This window comes from Mycena indigotica (genome assembly GCF_014461135.1).
Source record: "Mycena indigotica strain 171206Taipei chromosome Unknown Mind.scaff0002, whole genome shotgun sequence".
Taxonomy (NCBI): domain Eukaryota; kingdom Fungi; phylum Basidiomycota; class Agaricomycetes; order Agaricales; family Mycenaceae; genus Mycena; species Mycena indigotica.
In genome coordinates, this window is record NW_023503001.1 from 4862020 (window position 1) to 4880601 (window position 18582).

Sequence of the window (18582 nt, forward strand, 5' to 3'; positions counted from 1 at the left end):
TTTTCATGCAGCTTTGGTACGCCGCAGCCCCGCCCTCAATCCGCCGTGAAGGCCGATATTTCAGTTCCCCGATGTTTGTGCGTTACCAAAAGGAAACAAAATGGGTCCGTTGACACGTCTATGACAGACATGTTATCTGGGTCCCCAAGTTCTAGGCGATTGAGGGCGGATAGTTGGAAGGAAGCAGGCATTTCGGAGGCTTTCTGTGTTATCGTGGCGAGTTCCTGCCAAAAGCGCGGTGATAGAGTTGCTCAGTGTTCCAATGCTGGAGTACTAACTTAGTCAACCCAGTCGCAGTTTCCATCAATGCGTCGATTTGGCCCATGAAATAAGTGAGTGTGGCCATTTGGCATGGGTGTCGCTTTCAACCATGTCACACACACTTTTACAAACACGATCACGTGGCACCTTTTCTAGTTTTTGGCCTATGTAGTGATCAGGAAGTTCGGGTTACAGTTCGGTTCTCTACGAGTCAACCATAATGCTAGCAAGTACATAGTATGATACAATAGCGCTGAGTGGGCGTTCAGTATGAGTACAGTTGGGGTCGTGTCAATGGCCATCAAGTCTCATGTCCGAGTGATCATAAGGAGTACGAGTATTTGACTGAGGAGGACCGTCTTGAGTCAATGGGGTTCGGATATTGGTATTCGAGGCCATACTCAGATGACTCGGGGTCGCTTGATACAGCGCTTAGGCCAAACAGCGAGGCATCGTTCGTCATAGTGGCAAGTTCTGTGCCCGGAGCCCGTGTGTTCATCTCTGTCTGCGTGATCGTGATTCCGGATTGGGGCCTGGGTCGAGGTCGTGGCGGTGCAGCAGAGACACCGACTGCAATGCGAAGATAGATGGAAGTATTGACGATTCCTAGGAGGGAGGTGACGCAGGCATTGAAAGCCAACTGTACCACCGTGTGCACTTCGTGAAGAACGATGTAGACCAACATCCAGGAGCTGGCGAACCGATGAGATGTTTTGCGGACTGTGAAGAAAGGAAACGCACGTCCAGATAGCCGCACTCTCAACCAGAACTACCAATGAAGCCTATTATATAATAGAATCACCCGGTTTAAACGAAGTCATAGCGCAGATGCTGCACACACCATAAGTTTCCCGGTTCTCTTGCCCGGACTTTCACGACAGGTGGTCCACACTCTGCAAGCCAAGAAAGCTAAGTCCATTATAAGTTTTCAGCGTTGATTCGTGAAGCAACGGCGTACTGGTGCAATATACGCATGTTCTGCACTAATTATCATCATTGTTTAGTTTGGAAAGGGACACATACGCTGCGCTTAAGACCCAATTTGCAGTGATCCAGCCAGACACGGTTTTGTGCGCATTCGGAAGGTTGATGTAAAGTCTGACGACGACGTAGAACCCGGTGACTATGTGGGGTTTAAAAGGAGTGGGGGTGAGGACAGGAAACAACGGACCTATGAGACCGGCCCAGAAGGCGAGCGGGGCGATGACGATCCGAAGGTTATGCGTATAGACAACCCACAGACGGTGGATCTTAGCATTACATGTCAGCAGACTGGGTCGGTTATGATGGGGGTGTCAACATACGATAACTGCATCCCCAACCGCCATAGACAGCAAAGTGAGCATGTTCTGAGTTGATTGAAGCCGTAGGAGGGATGGAGAATTACGAGATGCGTGTATCATTGCAGCGACACTGTCGCGCCCTGGGCCCAGGAAGGTCGAAAAGAAGGAAATAAGAGTTCTGTTTGACCTTTGAACATAGAAAGAGGGCATCAATGAAAGGAACACACATCGTCCAATGCTAGTCGATGGATTCATTGTAAGCCAGCATATCCAACACACAGAAAAAGAGCCTCCACATACCGTGGTCGAGAGAAGGAGAAGTGCGAACAATGCAAGTTCGACTGGACTGCGACCAAAGGAAGCTCCGAATCCCAGTCGTGTGCTGTTGCGCGAGTGGAGGCGGATATAACCCATTGCGAAAAAGAGAACAAGAAAGATGCCATAGAAAAGGGTCTCAAGCACAACGACCGACATTTGAACAGCCAGCTGCTGTACGGGTGTGCCAGGCGGGCTGTCCGTGCCAATGCCTTCCATGTCCATCGTCAAAAGGGAAAGAAAAGAAGCGGCGCCCGCTCCTATTGAAAGAATCAGGCCGCAAATTCATGTTGGCAATTGCTTGTACGGGTCTAGCCGGTCAACAACAAAACAGCGGAGCTGATCATCAGATGGCACTCAGAGATCAGCCTTGAGGTATTACGTCATCGCACCAACCAAACTTAGTCCAAGCATGCTGCTTCCATCCGTTTTGCTTCCAGTCACCACCGATGGGCACGATGGCCATGGCTATTCCCGAGCTCGAAGAACACGACGGAGATCATGAAGAGATTGAACTCGATATCGGCGATCCAAAGGTCCACTTCTACCCGCCACTCCATCTCCAACGCAGAATTTGGATACTAGACATACTTCGTCGCGAGAACATTGTAGAGGTTCGTTTGCCGTTTCCCTGTACAATCTTTCTTGAGCCACAACCGCAAGCGCAGTTACTCGATGTTGGCTGTGGTGAAGGTCAACTACTCAGCGTCTTGGCCCAACCGGCGCCTTGGTTGCTTCCTCCCCCCGAAACGACCATCCCATCCGGCGAAGCTTACACCTATAAAGTCGACAATGCTAACCTTCACATGCAACGCGTTGTTGGAATCGATATTTCCGAAACCGACCTTGCGTTTGCGGTCAAGGATACTCAGCCCCAGTCTGAGGACGCATCTGACGGTTTTGGTCTGCCCGTAACGCGCTTCGAAAAGCTCTCCATCAAACTGTTCAAGGGTGGCCTTCAGACTTTCAATGAGGAATTCGTTGGGATCGACTGCATCGTTTGCACCGAAGTGTGCGTAATTTTACTACGATTTTTCGTCGACTCACCTTCGTAGAATCGAGCACCTCCCACCAGAAATTCTACCTACTCTCGCGCCGATGCTCTTGGGCATGTACAATCCTCGCAGGTTGCTTATCACAACGCCATCCTATACCTTCAATGCTCGATTCACTCGTCCTTCTGCTCCTCGATCGCAACGCGAACGCCAAGGCTACCCTGACCCTACGGGTCGGACAGATCGCATATTCAGGCATTCAGACCACAAGTTTGAGTGGACTGTTGAAGAGTTCCAAGCCTGGTGTCGCGAAACTGCCGAAAGCTGGGATTATGAGTTGGAAGAAATGGCTGGCGTTGGCAGACCGCTGGAAGATGACCCCTGGGGACGTGATCAAGAACTTGGAGATGCATCTCTCGTGGTGTCTTTCATCCGCAAAGACCATGTTTCCCAAGAACATCGTGTGGAAAAGGCGCGCAGCGTATTAGCTGCACTTAGTGTCACCGGAGACGCACACGAATTGTTAGCGGAACATCAGCATATAGCACATTCATCATCTGGTCGTCCCGCCCCTGCCCTGGCCATCGCAGATAAAGTCAAGGCAAAAATGGAAGAGTTGCGCGAGGCCATCATCCCTCTGGAACAGATCTGGTTTGACCCTGCGGTCAGCACGCTATGTGGCGGCTACATCGAAGCTCTAATATGGGCTGTTGAAGAATCGGAGTTGCTGAATGTACTGCGCGCTCCAAAGGAATGGTCTATTGAGCTTGTGGGTGGGGTCACGCAGTTGCCGGATTCTTTGTGGGCAGAGGATGACCCAGATAGTAGTTTGGATTTGATTCCTGATGGTTGGATTCCCGGACAAGACCCAGATGAGGTTTATGAAGAAGAAGATGACGATACTTCGTCCCTTTCAACAACAGGCGCTGACGGTAATGTCTCGTGGAGCGGTTCCCAGTTTGAAGAGGAAGGTCATGAGACGGTCTGGGCTAAAGATGCGTGGGACGAGCGGAATGCTGGCTGGGGCGAAGAGGCGTGCTGATTTTTTTTTCGGGTGTCGAGTGTAAAAGTAGAGTTGCCGTGTGTGGCCGTGTGTGTATGTGTGACTAACCAAGTTTGTCTTTATCCTTTCAGAATGGATCACAATCCTTCATTCTGCCTAAAGCCTGTCTGTCCCTTTTGGACAGCTGTGCCCTGACGCTGCTCAACCATGAACTCATTTCCGTCCGACTCATCCACTTCGCCGAACACCCGTCTCTCCCTGCTCCCACTGTGACTCATAGTCAGATTCACAGAGCCATGGAGGGTTCCCAGCAAAATACCACCAAAGAGCAAACATTTCGTCTATTTTCAAAGTCGGGAAAGGCTTGGGCAACCCTTTTGCTTCTTGGGGATGCAGAACGCGGCACAAATGACCTGCCAGCTTTTGTAGAAGGCGCGCCAGTCGCTGGGCGGTTTAGTTTGAATCTGGACACCCCCGAGTCAATACACACCATCCTCATTTCGGTAATTCTGACAACGCTCAACGAATTCGCTTGACATGTTGGTGTAGCTTCGTGGCCAAATTATCACTGGTGCCCATCCCAACGAAATGTTCACCTTTCTTGATGTTTCGCAAACCCTCTGGTCACGATCTATGGGAGACCCTTCCAACCCCGGTGGCCCAAAATGGAGCAAGAATCTTCTGGGAGCGTATACGTGGCCCTTTTCATTGACCATCCCTGCAATGATATCCTTGGCCGGCGAGGAATTCTCATTGCCGCAAAGCTTTTTTGAGCGACATACGCGTGGGCAGATTGAGTATGAAATATGTGTCAAAATTATGCGTAAGCTACGCACAGACCATAGGTGTGCCAACTCATTTCGAATCTTAACGGAACTGGCTTTGTGACGATGATGCAGGTTGAGCACAGTGGTACAATATTTTCCTTTGACGAGACCAGGGCCGCCTTCTGGGCTCAGACAACTTGCTTATGCGCAACAAACTGCCCTTCTGGGTCCTGATTCAGACCCAGATGGTTGGAAAACTTTACCCGCCGTGAAAGCTACTGGGCGATTGAATTCTCAAATTGTCGAAGTAAACTGTCTGGTAATAAGACTCTCCTCATCTGTGTAAACGAGAATAGCAACTAAACTGCTCTCAGCTTTCTCTTGCTACACCTGTTAGCCGTCACACTACCACATACTGGAGAAGGCCAACTTACTTTCGTTTCTAGCTGTGTTATCCGCGCGGCACTTCGATTCCTTGCGTACTTGAAATAGAATCCAACGATCCGGCTGCTCTGGATATACTAGCGTCGCCAGATTCGGTCGTGCTACGACTGCGAAGAAATGTCCGGTTTCACTCGAGGGACAAGCAACATACATCCAGAGATGTTACGCTGAAACCTGTGTGGAAAGACGAATTCCAGTATTCAGAAATGGCAACCTGGTGGCGACCTGTAGCGTCTGAAACGGCGCTGGACTCCTCGGAGACGTTAATTAGTGGCGGGCCTCTTCGAAGAGTGCTTAAAGGCGAACTGCAGCTCCAACCAGACCTTACGATCACTTCATCTATAGCACACTACCGTTTAGAGGTGTGTTCTTTACCTTTTTAGGTGTTGAGATGTGACACATTGCTAGTATGCGGTGCTACTTCTCCCCTTTGACGCCCAAGGCTACGAATCGCTTGATACTGGTCCTCTCATCGTCGAATCCGTAGAAGTTGCGTCCGACTTGGCACTTGGAACGCCGAGTGCGCAAAGAAGTTGTGACAATTAGTTGTAGGCTTCTCACATCAGTTTGAACTACTAACTGATGGCTCTTTTGTCTGGTTTCCTGTGCCGTAGAGCGTTATTACTGGCAATAATAGGCAACTGCATCGTTGGGGATAACAAGAATCACTGCTTCTTTGCTCGTCATGTGATCAGCACTGCCACCGTAATTGTCTCTCCATCTCGTCACTCGACTCATTGTCATACTTAAGCGTTGTTTGATTTGCCGAATGCGGAAACCTCGTACCAAACGGGAACGTTGTTTCCCAGCTTTTTGTCCATGTCCGCAGACTATAACTAACGCTGAATTCAATGGCCAGAGCTTCATTCCCTCATGGACGCGTCCTTCCCTCCCCGTTACAGGCGGTTCAGCAGACCTGGTCCGGTACCACAGTCTGCTGGTGACCTGCCTGCATATACCCGACGAAACACGCTTGCTCAACCAATCGCCCGCCGCGAACCCGTTGAGCATGCCTACCCCCTCGTCGATGGGAAGGGTACGCCATGGGCGACCCTCACACTTCGGAGCAGTGCCAAGTCGGCCAAATCCGTGCCGACTTTTCACGAGAAGGAGCACATCAACGGGTCGTTCGAGCTGACTGCAGAGAAGGGCGATTCGATTCATTCGGTTACCGTCAAGGTATATATTGTTTTGCGTCACCCTTCTATTGCTGATATGGACTCAGATTACCGGACGCCTTGTAACTGGCTCTACTATCGACGACTCCTACACCTTCCTCTCACAATCGCTCTGTCTATGGTCGAAAAGCGACAGCCGATCATCTGGCGCCGCCACCAAACTCCTTGGAACGACCTCCTGGCCATTTTCCATTCCCATGCCCAAAGCTGTGAGCTTCAAGGATGGCAACCGCGATGTGCTATATCGCCTTCCCGAGACGTTTCTCGAGCGACACATTCGTGGCAGCGTTTCCTACGAAATCTCTGTTCTTGTTTCCCGCGGCAAGCTTCGCTCGGATAGCGAGTATGTCGTTGTCTTTTATTAGATTGTTTCTCAATTTAACGACATTTTCAGGATCAAGACACGATTTGCCTACATTCCCGGTATTCGACCGGACCCTCCCTCCCTCCTCCGCCAGCTCGCATATCGCGAGCATGCTGAACTACCCGGCCCTGACGTCGACCCTGTCGGCTGGTCAGCAAGTTCCACGGCTGTTGTTCGTGGTTCTGTGTTCAAAACCCGACAAGCGGCGATACACTGCATGGTATGCTTTCCATATAGAATGGGCCCACATGATATTGACCACTTTTGTTCAGATTTCCCTTGCTAATCCTGTACGTTTTGGTTCACGTTTATGAATGATTCTAAGCCACCTATAGCTATCCTACACTCGTGGCACCGTTATTCCAGTTCGCGTAACTCTGGAAAGCACCGATGGACAAGCACTCGACATTCTCTCGGCCCCTAATGCTCCTGTTGTCACCCTTCGTCGCTGTGTTCGCTACCAAAACCTGTCCACGTCGTCGAAACGAGCGGCAGACTGGGTCGATTCAGTTGAAGATGTCTGCCGTGCTGTTCTATGGCCGTCGCCCAGCGGAATCGACGCTGCTTATTCACGTTGTTTGGATGGAGAGATCAAGCTTCCCAAAGACCTTGCATCCACTTCCTCCATTGGCCTCTTTAACGTTTCTGTATGTCATCTGATCGGTCTTCTGGCTGGTGAACTGAATTTCGTTGCAGTATCTCATTACCCTGTCCTCTTTTGAAGCCACCGGATTCATCTCTACCACATCTAATACTATTTTGGCTGAGCCTGTTACGATCGCTACGACTCATGCTCGCGACAGTAAGTGCAGGAACAGATCAGTTTCCGTGGATTGATCATTTGTCATCAGGCCCACGACCTCTTGAATACGCTCCCCCTTCTTACGCACCGCTTCCTCTTCCACGAAGAAACGAATTTTATGCTGCCCCCGCCACCCGCACGCAAGGACGGTGATTCACGCTACGGGAGATCATCTGACTCTCTTGATAACCCTCTCACTTGGTGCGACGACGACGAAGCCCATGTCTGGAATATGGGTCCCTTTGCGTCTCGCGTCCGCTCGTTTTCCCCTTACGACCATTTCTTGGATCTCTCCCACGTTGTAGCGTCTAGTCATACCATCCACATCGACAATTAGTTACTCCCTTAATCTTTGCACGCATTGTTTTTGTATCGCCATAATTGTACTTGTCTTTTTTGCCTCGCACTGGAGTCTGGAGCAAGTCTCTGAGCACGTGCTCGCGAGTATTCCGTCCACCATCTGTGACCCACACTCATGGGATAACCACTGTTACCTGGGATAATCGTCCATGGCTGCAAACAAGGACCCAGAGCTCCCGGATTACTCTGGCGCGACGGTCCCCAGCTATGCCGCTACCTCCAATGCCCAGCCCACCGCCAAAACCGAGCACAAGTATGCGCTCGAAACGAAGGGTAGTGCAAAGATCCATCACCAGGCCCAAGCTCACCCGCAGGGAAGGCAGGGAATGGCTGTTTATCCACGTCAAGAGTCGCGCACCAGCAAACGCGTCGTTGCCGTACTTTGTCGAGGCCGACATCATTGAAGGCAGTGTGGAACTGAACCTCGACAAGCCAGAGTCGGTCAAGGGTGTCACGATTCAGGTGTGCAAGGCTTCAACTAATTTCTCGTTTTCGACGTTGGCCAGATTCTCGCGGGTGCAACCTCAGTTGGCCAAGAAGAGTTTATCTTCCTCGACTTGAAGCAGGACTTGTGGCCGACCGGGAGTGAGAAGGGCGGCAAACTCGACAAGGGAAAACATGCGTGGTCCTTTTCGTTCACGCTGCCTACCAAAGTGGAGGCCCCGACAGACATGAAGGGGAAAATCACTATCGAAGCGCCGCCCAGCTTCTCTGAGCGGGCGAGTCCAGCGTATATCGACTATCGCATCGTGGCCACCGTCAAACGCGGTGCCCTCAAGCCGAACCAAACGTGAGGGGTGATTTTATCCATCCATTTTATACTGACGATCGTAGGCTGACGAAGAGCTTCGCGTATATGCCCCTCGTGCAGCCCGATCCTCCCTCCAAACTGCGACAAATGGCTTACAAGGATGGCACAGAGCTGTTGGGACCCGAAATCGACATAGATGGGTGGAAAGTACTGCAACCAGTCAAGGTCAAGGGCAAGCTATTCGACGCGAAAGAGGTCGAAATTGAATGCACCGTATGTCTACTCCAAAACTGTCAGCACATTGTTTGACCGTTCATTAGCTTGCTTTGGCTAAGCCGGTACTGTTACTCTATCTGTTTCGTTCTTCTTTTGATCCTTGCTCAGCTCGCATACGTTATTGGCGCACCAGTCCCCCTCTTCCTGACTCTGAAAAGCGACGATGAAGTGGCGCTGGACACGGTCTCGAATCCCAACGCCATCAAGATGCACCTTGTCCGCTCGATAGCGCTTGGTTCTGATGCTATGGAAGAGCGGACCGAACGGCGGAGCAACACCTTTTTCCAGGCTGGCGTCGGTCAAGCATATTTCTGGCCCGCAATGGAGGGCGGCAAAGAACCTGGCAAACGGGTTTTGCGTGGCGAGGTCGAAGTCAAGAAATCCATCAAACCCAGTTTTATGTTTCCTCGATTTACGACTCGTGTAAGCCTGTGTCCCTCTACTCTGGCCATTGCTCTGATTGCCCGCAGTATACGATGGACCTTCTCCCCTTCTCCATCACAGGCTTCGCTCCTGACAAAAAACCCACTGCCTTGCTTTCCGAGCCAGTCAAGATCGTTTCCAAGTTGGTAGCTTGTTAACTGATTGCCAATTGCTAACTTGACGCTCAGACACATCCCTGGCATCGTCCCAAGATCATATGCTCCGCCAGGCTACAAGAAACCCGTGGAAAGCGACTATAATGCCGCTGTCGGGTACCTCGAGAATGGCAACCAGCGCTTTTGTACGAAAATATCCAAATCTGGTCTATAACTGACTGCTTTCCAGATCATCGCGGCGGCTTTGCGTGATTGGAAACCTATATAATTATTGGATATCTAGTGACTAAATGTTGACCCACTGTACTTAGTATGTAAGCTCATCGAGAGACATGAACAAGAGTGTTTCGAATGTATCATCAGTTTTAGGCAAAGAGTTTGCTGCGAGGAGTCCCGACATCAAGTCCGTGTCAGACAACGGAACCGTCCAGTCACGAGATTCTTGACGACGATGAGCAACGAAGACAAATGTTGGGTCGGGAAGCTCTGCCCCGAAACGTTCCCAGGGAGTGTCCGTGTGGGTTTGGACCAGGACGGGAGTGAAGTCAAACCAGAGACCGAAGGCAGCCCAGAAAGGTGTTTCCTTCGCCAGACTCCGAATCCGATACGACAAAATGAGTTGTGGGTCGCCGAAAGTGGAAGAAGTGAGGTGGATGAGTGAGCGCAAGAGTGGCGCGAGGAGTTGAGGGAAGTACACAAGATCACTGCACAATATGTGCGTCAGAGGCTCATTGTTGAGCTTGCTTTGTAGGTTTATGGCATGTTGGGAGTTTCCCCAGGCCAAGGGTTGGATATGGATAGATTTGTGAGATCGGAGATTGCGCTCGAGTAAGGGACAAACCTGCTCTGTTAGATCGAGGAATTGATTGAGAAACAGAACATACTTCTGGTAGATCTGTGGCAAACAAGATGTCGCGACTGGGATCAAGTAAGCCAGCGACCATGGCCGCGTTCATTCCGGTTCCAGAGCCAAGTTCGACAATACGATTGGGGCCATCAAAAGGAGTAAAGGGAGGGTCAAAAACCAGATTGCGAGGCGGCTTTATATAGGTGTTTAGCACATAGGCTGCCTCCCTGTTGAATGAAACCCAAAAGATTGACGATCCAAGCAAATCGAAGGTGAACTACGGACCAGACCCTCCCAGCAATGCCGAAATCACGTATAGCATCTTCTTGAAATGTAAGATCAAAGTCTCTGGGATTAGAGTCGTCGTTGGAGGGCACAGAGGGTCGAATGTCGAGCGCGACAGGAAAGTTCGGGTCTGACATGTTGGCTTTACGTCAGCTCGGTGATCGATTATATTGCGCGTGATTGTCATCGCATCGGACCCGGAATTGGTGGGCTTCAGGCACTTCTTTAGCTTTCCATCCACCATGTCGGTGCAGTCGAAGGTTGCTCCCCCTGTCAAGTTAACGCCCTTCGGTCTGGCGCTGGCTGGTGCGCTGGGTGGCTGTTTCAGCACTGCGTGAGTTGTTTGCCGGAATAGCCGGTGCGGGGTTGAGACTGACTGGTATCTTTTCGCTCAGTGTGGTTTATCCCCTCGATGTGTGAGTCTCGTTTCGCGACCACTCTGCGTTTTGCCTTATTCGTATGCAGCGCCAAAACCCGAATACAGGTCTCTAAGGGCAAGAGCAAGGACGACGTCTCCATGATTACTGTCCTCGGCCGGATATTCCAGAAGGAGGGAGTCGCTGGATTTTACAAAGGCTTCTGGGCAACGATGCTGAACACCTTCTCGCAACGTGAGCGGCTCAATGCATCTCTGCATTCAAGTTAACTTGTTTCAGAATACGCCTACTTCTTCTTCTACTCTTTCGTACGGACATCCTACATTGCTCGTCTGAGTCGCAAACTCCCGGCTGGAGCTGCCCCGCCCGCACTCTCGACAGCCGCTGAACTCCTCCTCGGAGCCATTGCTGGAGCTTTGGCTCAGATTTTCACTATTCCCGTTTCGGTCATTGCGACCCGGCAGCAGGTTGGGCGGCAAAACAAAACTACTGCCAGTACAGAGGCTTATGACGACTCTTTCCTCGGTGTCGCTCGTGAAATTGTCGATGAAGAGGGTGTTGGCGGTTTATGGCTTGGAATCAAACCGGGCTTGGTTCTAACCGTGAACCCGGCAATCACGTATGGTGTGTTTGAGCGGGTCAAGAGCATTTTCCTCGCCGCGCAAGCAAAGGCGGGAGGCAGCGAGAAGCTTTCTGCGGGGACGTCCTTCCTTATCGGCGCGGTAAGCAAAACGCTGGCGACAGTGGTAAGCAACTTGTTTTTATCTTGATTCCTAGTCAACTCACCGCCTTGGTTAGGTCACTTATCCGTATATTATGGCCAAAGTGCGCGTTCAAACGCGCAGCGCTGACGCCGATGAGGCGAAAGAGCAACACCTTTCCCCTCCAGTTTCTCACAAGCCACATCATTCTTCGAAATTAAAACATCCTGGAGCTCTAGATATTCTGGCACGTGTATTAAGGACCGAAGGTCCAGCAGGGTGGTATAGAGTATGTCTACCACTTCTTGCTTCTGCCATTCGCTCACGGTTTTCCTTTTAGGGAATGTCTGCCCAAATTACCAAGGCCGTTCTTTCTCAAGCACTGTTGTTCATGTCCAAGGAACAATTTGAGCAGTGGGCACTAGCAATTATGATACTCTGGGCTCGCGTTAGAACATGAGACGTAGTATATCATTATCGTGTTTGTTTACGCGTTGTTTGGCGTGATGGCTTCACCCAGTACACCACAAGGCAAAACCGCGTTTGAGCCAAGGACGCCTGCAGCGCGGCTTCCCTCTTCTACCATAATCCAGTCGTCGCCACACTATACGACGACTCGGAGACACTCGCTGTATGGTGTTGAAGACCGAATCATCATTGACCCTGGCTCACGAATTTGGAAAGTTGGATTCAGTGGCGAAGGCCGGCCGCGAGATGTCTTCTATGCTGGAGGGGTGAACGAGAAACCGTTGTGGACACTTGGACTCGGGTCGGACTCCGCTGAGGAAGTTGAGAAGGAGCGTGTTCTCGAGATTAGGCTTGAACACCATTTGCGCTCCGTCTTCCATGAGTGAGTGGTCTTTCTCCTGCTCGCCACAAATACTCATTCGTAGCTCTCTTTTGACGGACCCCAAAGCGCGCAAAGTCATCGTCGTCGAGCATGCGTTGCTGCCGCTGTACATCAAGGATATAATGGCCCGCATACTCTTCAACAACCTACAAGTCCCCTCTGTCTCGTTTGCGTCCAGTCACCTGCTTTCGTTACTGGCAGTAGGCCGGATAACGGGAATGGTGGTTGACTGTGGCCATCTGGAGTCCGTGGCACTTCCTGTGCGTTCTTAGTTTCTCCAAAACCCACCCCAGCCCACTTTTTCATAGATTTTCGCCGCACGACCGATGTACCCACTCATTCGAACTACACCTCTTGCCGGTTCCCGACTGACCTCCCACATTCGCGCGCTTTTACTTCTCTTTGGGACCTACCTACCGCCCCCAACATCCCTGAGTGCAGCCGTCAATGTCCCAGCAGCAAACCGCGCCTCGCGTGTCCCACAGGAAATCCTCACAGACGCGTTAGTCGAGGAAATCAAGGCCCGATGTTGTTTTGTTGGCGATGCACTCGGAATCAGCCCAGCCGAAACGAGAGAAGCCACACCAGGCGATGAACTTGGATCGGAGATGGACATACCGCCACCAAGCGACTACACACAGTCGGAATCGGACTTTTCCCTCGCAGGACGAGACAGCAATTTCTCCTCTCAGCGGGCGTCGTCAGAATTTTCGATCATCTCAAATCCAAGGGTACCTGGCGTAGATGCAAATCGTGAAGGCCATTTGCAAGCGCTAGAAACGTTGTACAAACGCCATTCGTCGGCAACAGAGCTAAGAATGCGTGTGACTCCTCCTGCCTCGCAGCCATCGGGTACGGGACTGGGAACATTGATCATTCCTGGTTGGGTGCGGGAGCGTGCTGCAGAGGTGTTATTTGAGGGTGGAGATGTCGATGAACGGAGTCTTGCAGAAATTATTCTGGACTCACTATTAAAGGTATGTTTTTGACATTGTGATAACTCGTTAGACAACTCTTTATAGGTCTCTGTCGACCTGCGCAAAACACTCGCATCCTCAATATTGGTTGTCGGCGGGACTGCCATGTTGCCCGGATTTATCCAAAGGCTACAACAAGAGCTGGCTCGTGCGCTTGCCCCGCCAACTTCACATCGAGAGCGGATGTTGCCTCAATATGATCCATATGCCCCTCTCCGACCGCTCCTACCCTACTTTGCCATTGTAAACAACCCCGCGCCAAACCAGACCAACTCTGCAACTAGGGCTGTTGCTAATGCGGGGAAAGCCCCTGCCTTTACGCCTGCCACACTGGCCTGGATTGGCGGGTCTCTCGCTGGGTATGTCCACACAGCCATCTTTAGTTGTTGATTAACTCTTTATAGTGCACTCAAAACGGGCGGGGCAGAAGTGAACCGTGAGCAATGGGACATGGTGGACTCGGCGAATGATCAAGGCGACGGGCCAGACGCAATGGCGGTCGACAATGATCGGCAACAGCTCATTTTGCCTGACTGGACTCGATCTCCGTTGCCTGCCGGTGCCCCGCCTGCCAACCCTCCTCCGCTGTCACCCCATATGTCATCGCCAGCACGGATCGCCTCGCCTAGAGTTTCTGTAAAAGCATAACACCAATTTGTATCTTTACAACCAATGGCCATATTGTAAGTAATATCACTAACTTCCTACATCACTTACTGCTACCTCTCACTCCTCTGGACTATCTTCCTCCTTCCACCTGGGGGGATCAGGGTAAATGAGCGAATCAGTAATGGGAGGTGGGGGTCTGTTGAGTGCAACTTGTTCGTCTGGTGCCGTGATGACCTCCCAAATCTCCCAGTAAAGCTCAGGATATAGAGTGCCGAGTTCACGGTAACATCGCGATCTTCTTCACCCAGGTTGCCTCGGTAACAATGGCGAGCGCCATGGCGTGTAGCTTCCCCACCACGGTGCGGAACTCCTTCGTCGGTCGGGGAAACGGGAACCGGGAAACGGGAACCGGGAACCGGCCAGAGCGTTCGGGTAAATCGGGGTCGAAGATGAAGGTGCGGAGTTGCTTTAGTTGCGAAGTGAGTTGGCGGACGCGGGGCTGTTAAAAAACCAAATGAGACGGTTGAATAATAGGACGAAAGAATTCAAACACACCAGAGGATCCCATGTCGCGGTGGACAACGAATCCGCATCGTGGTCCCACATTCTGCAAAGCTCTACCTCTCGGAGCTCGGGAAACAGTTCAGGGATGCGTGACAGCAGGAGTTCTTCCAACCGGAGGTCTTCGGGAGACTTGATTTGATACCAAAACTTAAGTATCTTGAGCTGCGAAAAGTGGGCTTGCTCAAACATATCCAGAAGCGCCGTTACCGTTGGGATTGGCCCCTGTGCTAGGTTTTGGCGATGGAATATCGGGTGTCGAGGCATGCGCAGCTGCGTCAGTTGAGGTGGAAGGAAAGCTATTGTGCGGTCATCATTGAATTCAACTTCAGGAGATCTTTCCCAGTTGACATTGCTAGAAGTTTGAACCGTTTCGAGTTGACCGACAGGCAGTGGATAAGTTATAGTGGATGTAAGCCGAATGTCAGCGCATGTATTAATACGATACAGTTGGTTCCAGATAGAGTGCGGGGCTTGTCGGTCGAGATGAGCAGAGAACAGTGTGTCGGTATCGCGGAGCCTGAAGGAAATAGTTCACTGTAGCGCCGTTGAATGGTGATTTCGCCCCGTGGTACTTGAACAGTCCGCAATCGGAAGCACATTTGTTGTGTCTGTCTGCCGCTCAAAATGAGTGTTGTGATCCTCTCAAAGACAAACATGCGGCTTCAAGTTTTCGGACTCTTTTCGAGTCGGAAGATGAAGGGACTCGGAGTTGTTTGGAAATGAAGTTCAGAGTCCAGATGCGCTCAGTCATCGTCACGGTGTCAAGACCATGTGATCAGACGCGTCCGTCACACGACGTGACCAGTGCTTGGACTCAACCACAACACGCTTTGACTGCGTATAACTATTTAAACGGGGTGAGCAGCGCTTTGTTGCACTATCTTTACTCTCTAACCATCATGTCTACCCAAAGCGCGCAAACCGCGCACACACCCCCTCCCCAGTCCCAGGCCTCCGTTGCCAGTGTTCTTGACAATCCGGGTGGCACTGCCCAATCTCACCCTCCTCCTCAACCGACTCCGCGTAAGTCGAAACCTGGAAGCAACCTGGTTAGCCACGCCAACTACAAAGAAGACACCAAGCAGGACAACAAACAAAATCGCAGCATTTGGTTCGAGATGGCAGAAAATGGCTTTGCGGGCATGCTGGAACCGATGGAACTACTTGAAGACTACATGCTCACCGCGGAATCGACCAATGCAGAGACGAAGGCCGTCACCGCTATGGTTAATCAAGCCCGACGCCGCCTCAACGCTGCGATTGATATCTACAACGGGCGTGATACCAGCAACCCAAGGAGGAACAACGAGAAGCTTATGATTCCATCTTTCGTGCGTTATCCCAGTCCAATGGACATTGAACTCGTTCTTATTCCTATGGACAGATAACATATCTCGAGGCTTTGGTGGAGAAGTTTCCCGAGGACATTAGGCCTCTTATCATCGACTCTCAGTACCGAAACATTCCGCCTCTCGATGAGAACGACCACGACATCAAACCTGACGTGCTCTCGACTTACCCGGGCGTGTCACCCCCTGAGCCAGGGAAACCGTGGACGTGGCCCGCAATCGGTACCGACTTTGAGTTCAAAGACAATCTTGACATATTCGACGATGCCACCGGGGAAATCCGCAAGCTCAAACCCAGAAAACCGGAAGATTCTGTCAAAATCCAAAAGGTCGAAGAGGCCCTCGTGCAGATCGTCAAGAGCGGTCGCAGCTTACTGATGAGCTCGGGGCGCTGCTATTCGTGGGTTATAGCGATGTACAAGCACGACATGGCGCGCATATTCTGCTTCGACCGCACTGGATTCGTTGTGTCGAAGGGCTTCGAATGGTTAGTCGAAGGAAATCTGCGCATTATTCCCACTTTCATGTACCGACTCTATCACCCAGCTGGCCATCCTGGTCGCATCGACGGGGACGACTTCACCATTTCGCGGCCCCTTAAAGACAACACTCTCAAATCGCGTATCTACGAAGCGCTTTGCCGCAACTCCTTTTATGCCGAGATGTTCTCTACTTGCGCGAGCGCTACCGATTCTACTATTAGCATCAAAGCTTCCCGCCGAGACGCTGATGGTCTTTCACAACCCGTCACGTGTTACACCATTGGAGATATCCTCTGGGTCTCCGACGGGCTTTTCGGTCGAGCCACGCGTGTCTATCGCGTGATCTTAGCAGAGGATCTAGACGAAGAAAACCCGCAAATATATGCTTTGAAGGACGCCTGGAGAGAGGCTTGTCGTCGTCCCGAAGTCGACTACTACGACTTTATTGCCAAGTGCTCCATAGGCAAGGACGACGCTGATGGCATGGCTACCTGCCATGGAAGTGTCGATTTGGGAGCACCCGACTGCGACATCGACGCGGAGGGTAGCATTCAGCGCACCCGCATCGTCCCTCACCCTCTGAAGGCAGACGTTAACTGCCGTATTCATGTCCGGTCCCTGATAACGCCGGTCGGCCGGCCTTTGCGCGAGTTCCCTTCGACTGAAGCGCTGTGTTGGGCACTGTACCGAGTTGTCCAGCGTATGTTTTCCCTTTCATTTTGAATTCTCTTTAGCTAACGATATGTACAGACCACTTTCTTGCCTTCCAAGCTGGCGTTCTCCATCGTGATATCAGCGAAGGCAATGTCATGTTCGTGGAGGACACTCCCGAGGGCCAGATGCCTCAAGGGTTCTTACTCGACTGGGACTATGCCGAGTTCACAGAAGAAGGCGCGGAGAGGTTCAATGAGATGTTTGAAGGTCGCGGGCATGTCATCTTGGAAGACGTCGAGAAGGCCTTGAAGGACATGACGGTAAGCGTCCCTTTCCCGTATTCTATGGAGCTGACAAACTCTAGGGCACTCGTCCATTCATGGCTATCGAGCTGATCGGGGCCGCTATCAAACACGCTGCATATCACGACTTGGAGTCGGTGTATTGGCTTTTGACGTGGATGGTTCTCCGCCACACAGCCCACAATGACCCCGTCGGCGCACTAGCATGTGGGCGGCTTTTTGACCCGCAAGGTGTGAAGACTAAGCAGGGCCATCTTCAAGACGATGATCCTATCGACGACGAAAAGAACCAGGCGCTCTACATGCTTTCCGCGAATCTCCGGCGTGTGGTTGGTGACCAAAACCCTAAGATCGTTGCGAAGAAGAACAAATACTTGGTTGACGATCACGTGCCCATTGTGTCACACAAAATGGACCACCCACATGTCTTGTGGATTTTCAAGAAATGTGTTGCTGATCAGCGTTGGCCACCCAGTGGAAGCGACCCCGCCATTCCTTTTGTGCTGCCTTCAAAGGAGGACGAGGCCAAAACTATCAACGGCACTGATCGTTCCACTTTCAAATCGACGGGTACAAAACGGACACTCTCCGACAACCATGATGAGGGGGAGGAAACACTGAGCAAAAGGTTCAAGCCTGATGCAGCAGCGAGCGAGAGTGCTGGTGCTAGCGCTTCTCGTCCCAAGACCCGTGGTCAATCTCGCGCAGCCACGGGCAAAGGGCAAGCGGCCGATTCAAAGGAGTCTGGCCAGAGTCGCAGTGGCAAAGGAAGTCGCAGTCGGCGTACATAGGTCGTTGTATCTCACGCGTTTTATTGGATTCCTTTCGCGTCAGTTAGAATCTAGATCAGGTCAAAACACAAGATTCAGTAAAGCTGACCAGAAAGACCCTCAAACCAAGTCAGGTCGGACGAAGTTTGCTACATGGATAATTATTAAGTAGTGTAGAGGCAAGTCTGGCTTTTAAGCCTTTTTTTTCTCTCATATTCTTCAGCCCATATCGCCGACTCATCAGTCGCTGCTCGGCCGATAGTGCAGCTTCTTCGCGAAAACGAGCCCGTGTCTACGCTCCCGCATGACATCGATACCGCCGTACGAAGAGCGTCGCTGTGGAGCTGGGAGTGCCCGGGAAGTCGCAAAGGAGCCCGGCATAGTCTCCTTCGTCTGATGTTATCATCATGGTGTCATTTCGCCATTTTTCAGCAGCCATATTTCATGAAAAACTGTTCGTTGCTGCTATTGCGTTGA

The 18582-nt window shown here is 51.4% G+C and overlaps 7 protein-coding genes across 7 annotated transcripts; 4 read left to right on the forward strand and 3 right to left on the reverse strand.

Annotated features, from left to right (window-relative positions):
* Positions 1–583: 583 nt before the first annotated feature.
* Positions 584–2084, reverse strand: MIND_00263600 (uncharacterized protein; the record flags this gene model as incomplete). The annotated part of the gene is made up of 9 exons (XM_037359512.1): positions 584–953; positions 1003–1043; positions 1103–1170; positions 1220–1239; positions 1285–1384; positions 1433–1511; positions 1566–1722; positions 1772–1782; positions 1845–2084. 9 exons carry the CDS (start codon positions 2082–2084, stop codon positions 584–586), a joined length of 1086 nt encoding a protein of 361 aa, XP_037224607.1.
* Positions 2085–2284: 200 nt separating this feature from the next.
* Positions 2285–3896, forward strand: MIND_00263700 (uncharacterized protein; the record flags this gene model as incomplete). The annotated part of the gene is made up of 3 exons (XM_037359513.1): positions 2285–2473; positions 2528–2871; positions 2915–3896. The coding sequence occupies exons 1-3, from the start codon at positions 2309–2311 to the stop codon at positions 3894–3896; spliced, it is 1491 nt and encodes a 496-aa protein (XP_037224608.1). The 5' UTR covers positions 2285–2308.
* Positions 3897–7921: 4025 nt separating this feature from the next.
* On the forward strand, positions 7922–9590 carry MIND_00263800 (uncharacterized protein; the record flags this gene model as incomplete). The annotated part of the gene is made up of 9 exons (XM_037359514.1): positions 7922–8045; positions 8092–8234; positions 8279–8562; positions 8607–8796; positions 8844–8861; positions 8908–9222; positions 9270–9364; positions 9411–9523; positions 9568–9590. The coding sequence occupies 9 exons, from the start codon at positions 7922–7924 to the stop codon at positions 9588–9590; spliced, it is 1305 nt and encodes a 434-aa protein (XP_037224609.1).
* A 55-nt stretch (positions 9591–9645) lies between these two features.
* Positions 9646–10607, reverse strand: MIND_00263900 (uncharacterized protein; the record flags this gene model as incomplete). The annotated part of the gene is made up of 3 exons (XM_037359515.1): positions 9646–10179; positions 10223–10412; positions 10471–10607. The coding sequence occupies 3 exons, from the start codon at positions 10605–10607 to the stop codon at positions 9646–9648; spliced, it is 861 nt and encodes a 286-aa protein (XP_037224610.1).
* A 105-nt stretch (positions 10608–10712) lies between these two features.
* On the forward strand, positions 10713–14023 carry MIND_00264000 (Fungal specific actin related protein; the record flags this gene model as incomplete). Its single annotated transcript, XM_037359516.1, has 10 exons — positions 10713–10776; positions 10826–10886; positions 10936–11081; positions 11127–11593; positions 11646–11837; positions 12016–12398; positions 12442–12658; positions 12707–13375; positions 13421–13734; positions 13780–14023. 10 exons carry the CDS (start codon positions 10713–10715, stop codon positions 14021–14023), a joined length of 2757 nt encoding a protein of 918 aa, XP_037224611.1.
* Positions 14024–14261: 238 nt separating this feature from the next.
* On the reverse strand, positions 14262–14821 carry MIND_00264100 (Peptidase A1 domain-containing protein; the record flags this gene model as incomplete). Its single annotated transcript, XM_037359517.1, has 2 exons — positions 14540–14821; positions 14262–14483 (listed from the first exon to the last, which is right to left on the reverse strand). The coding sequence occupies exons 1-2, from the start codon at positions 14810–14812 to the stop codon at positions 14262–14264; spliced, it is 495 nt and encodes a 164-aa protein (XP_037224612.1). The 5' UTR covers positions 14813–14821.
* A 626-nt stretch (positions 14822–15447) lies between these two features.
* Positions 15448–18126, forward strand: MIND_00264200 (uncharacterized protein; the record flags this gene model as incomplete). The annotated part of the gene is made up of 4 exons (XM_037359518.1): positions 15448–15879; positions 15933–17079; positions 17130–17353; positions 17398–18126. The coding sequence occupies 4 exons, from the start codon at positions 15448–15450 to the stop codon at positions 18124–18126; spliced, it is 2532 nt and encodes an 843-aa protein (XP_037224613.1).
* Positions 18127–18582: the final 456 nt, after the last annotated feature.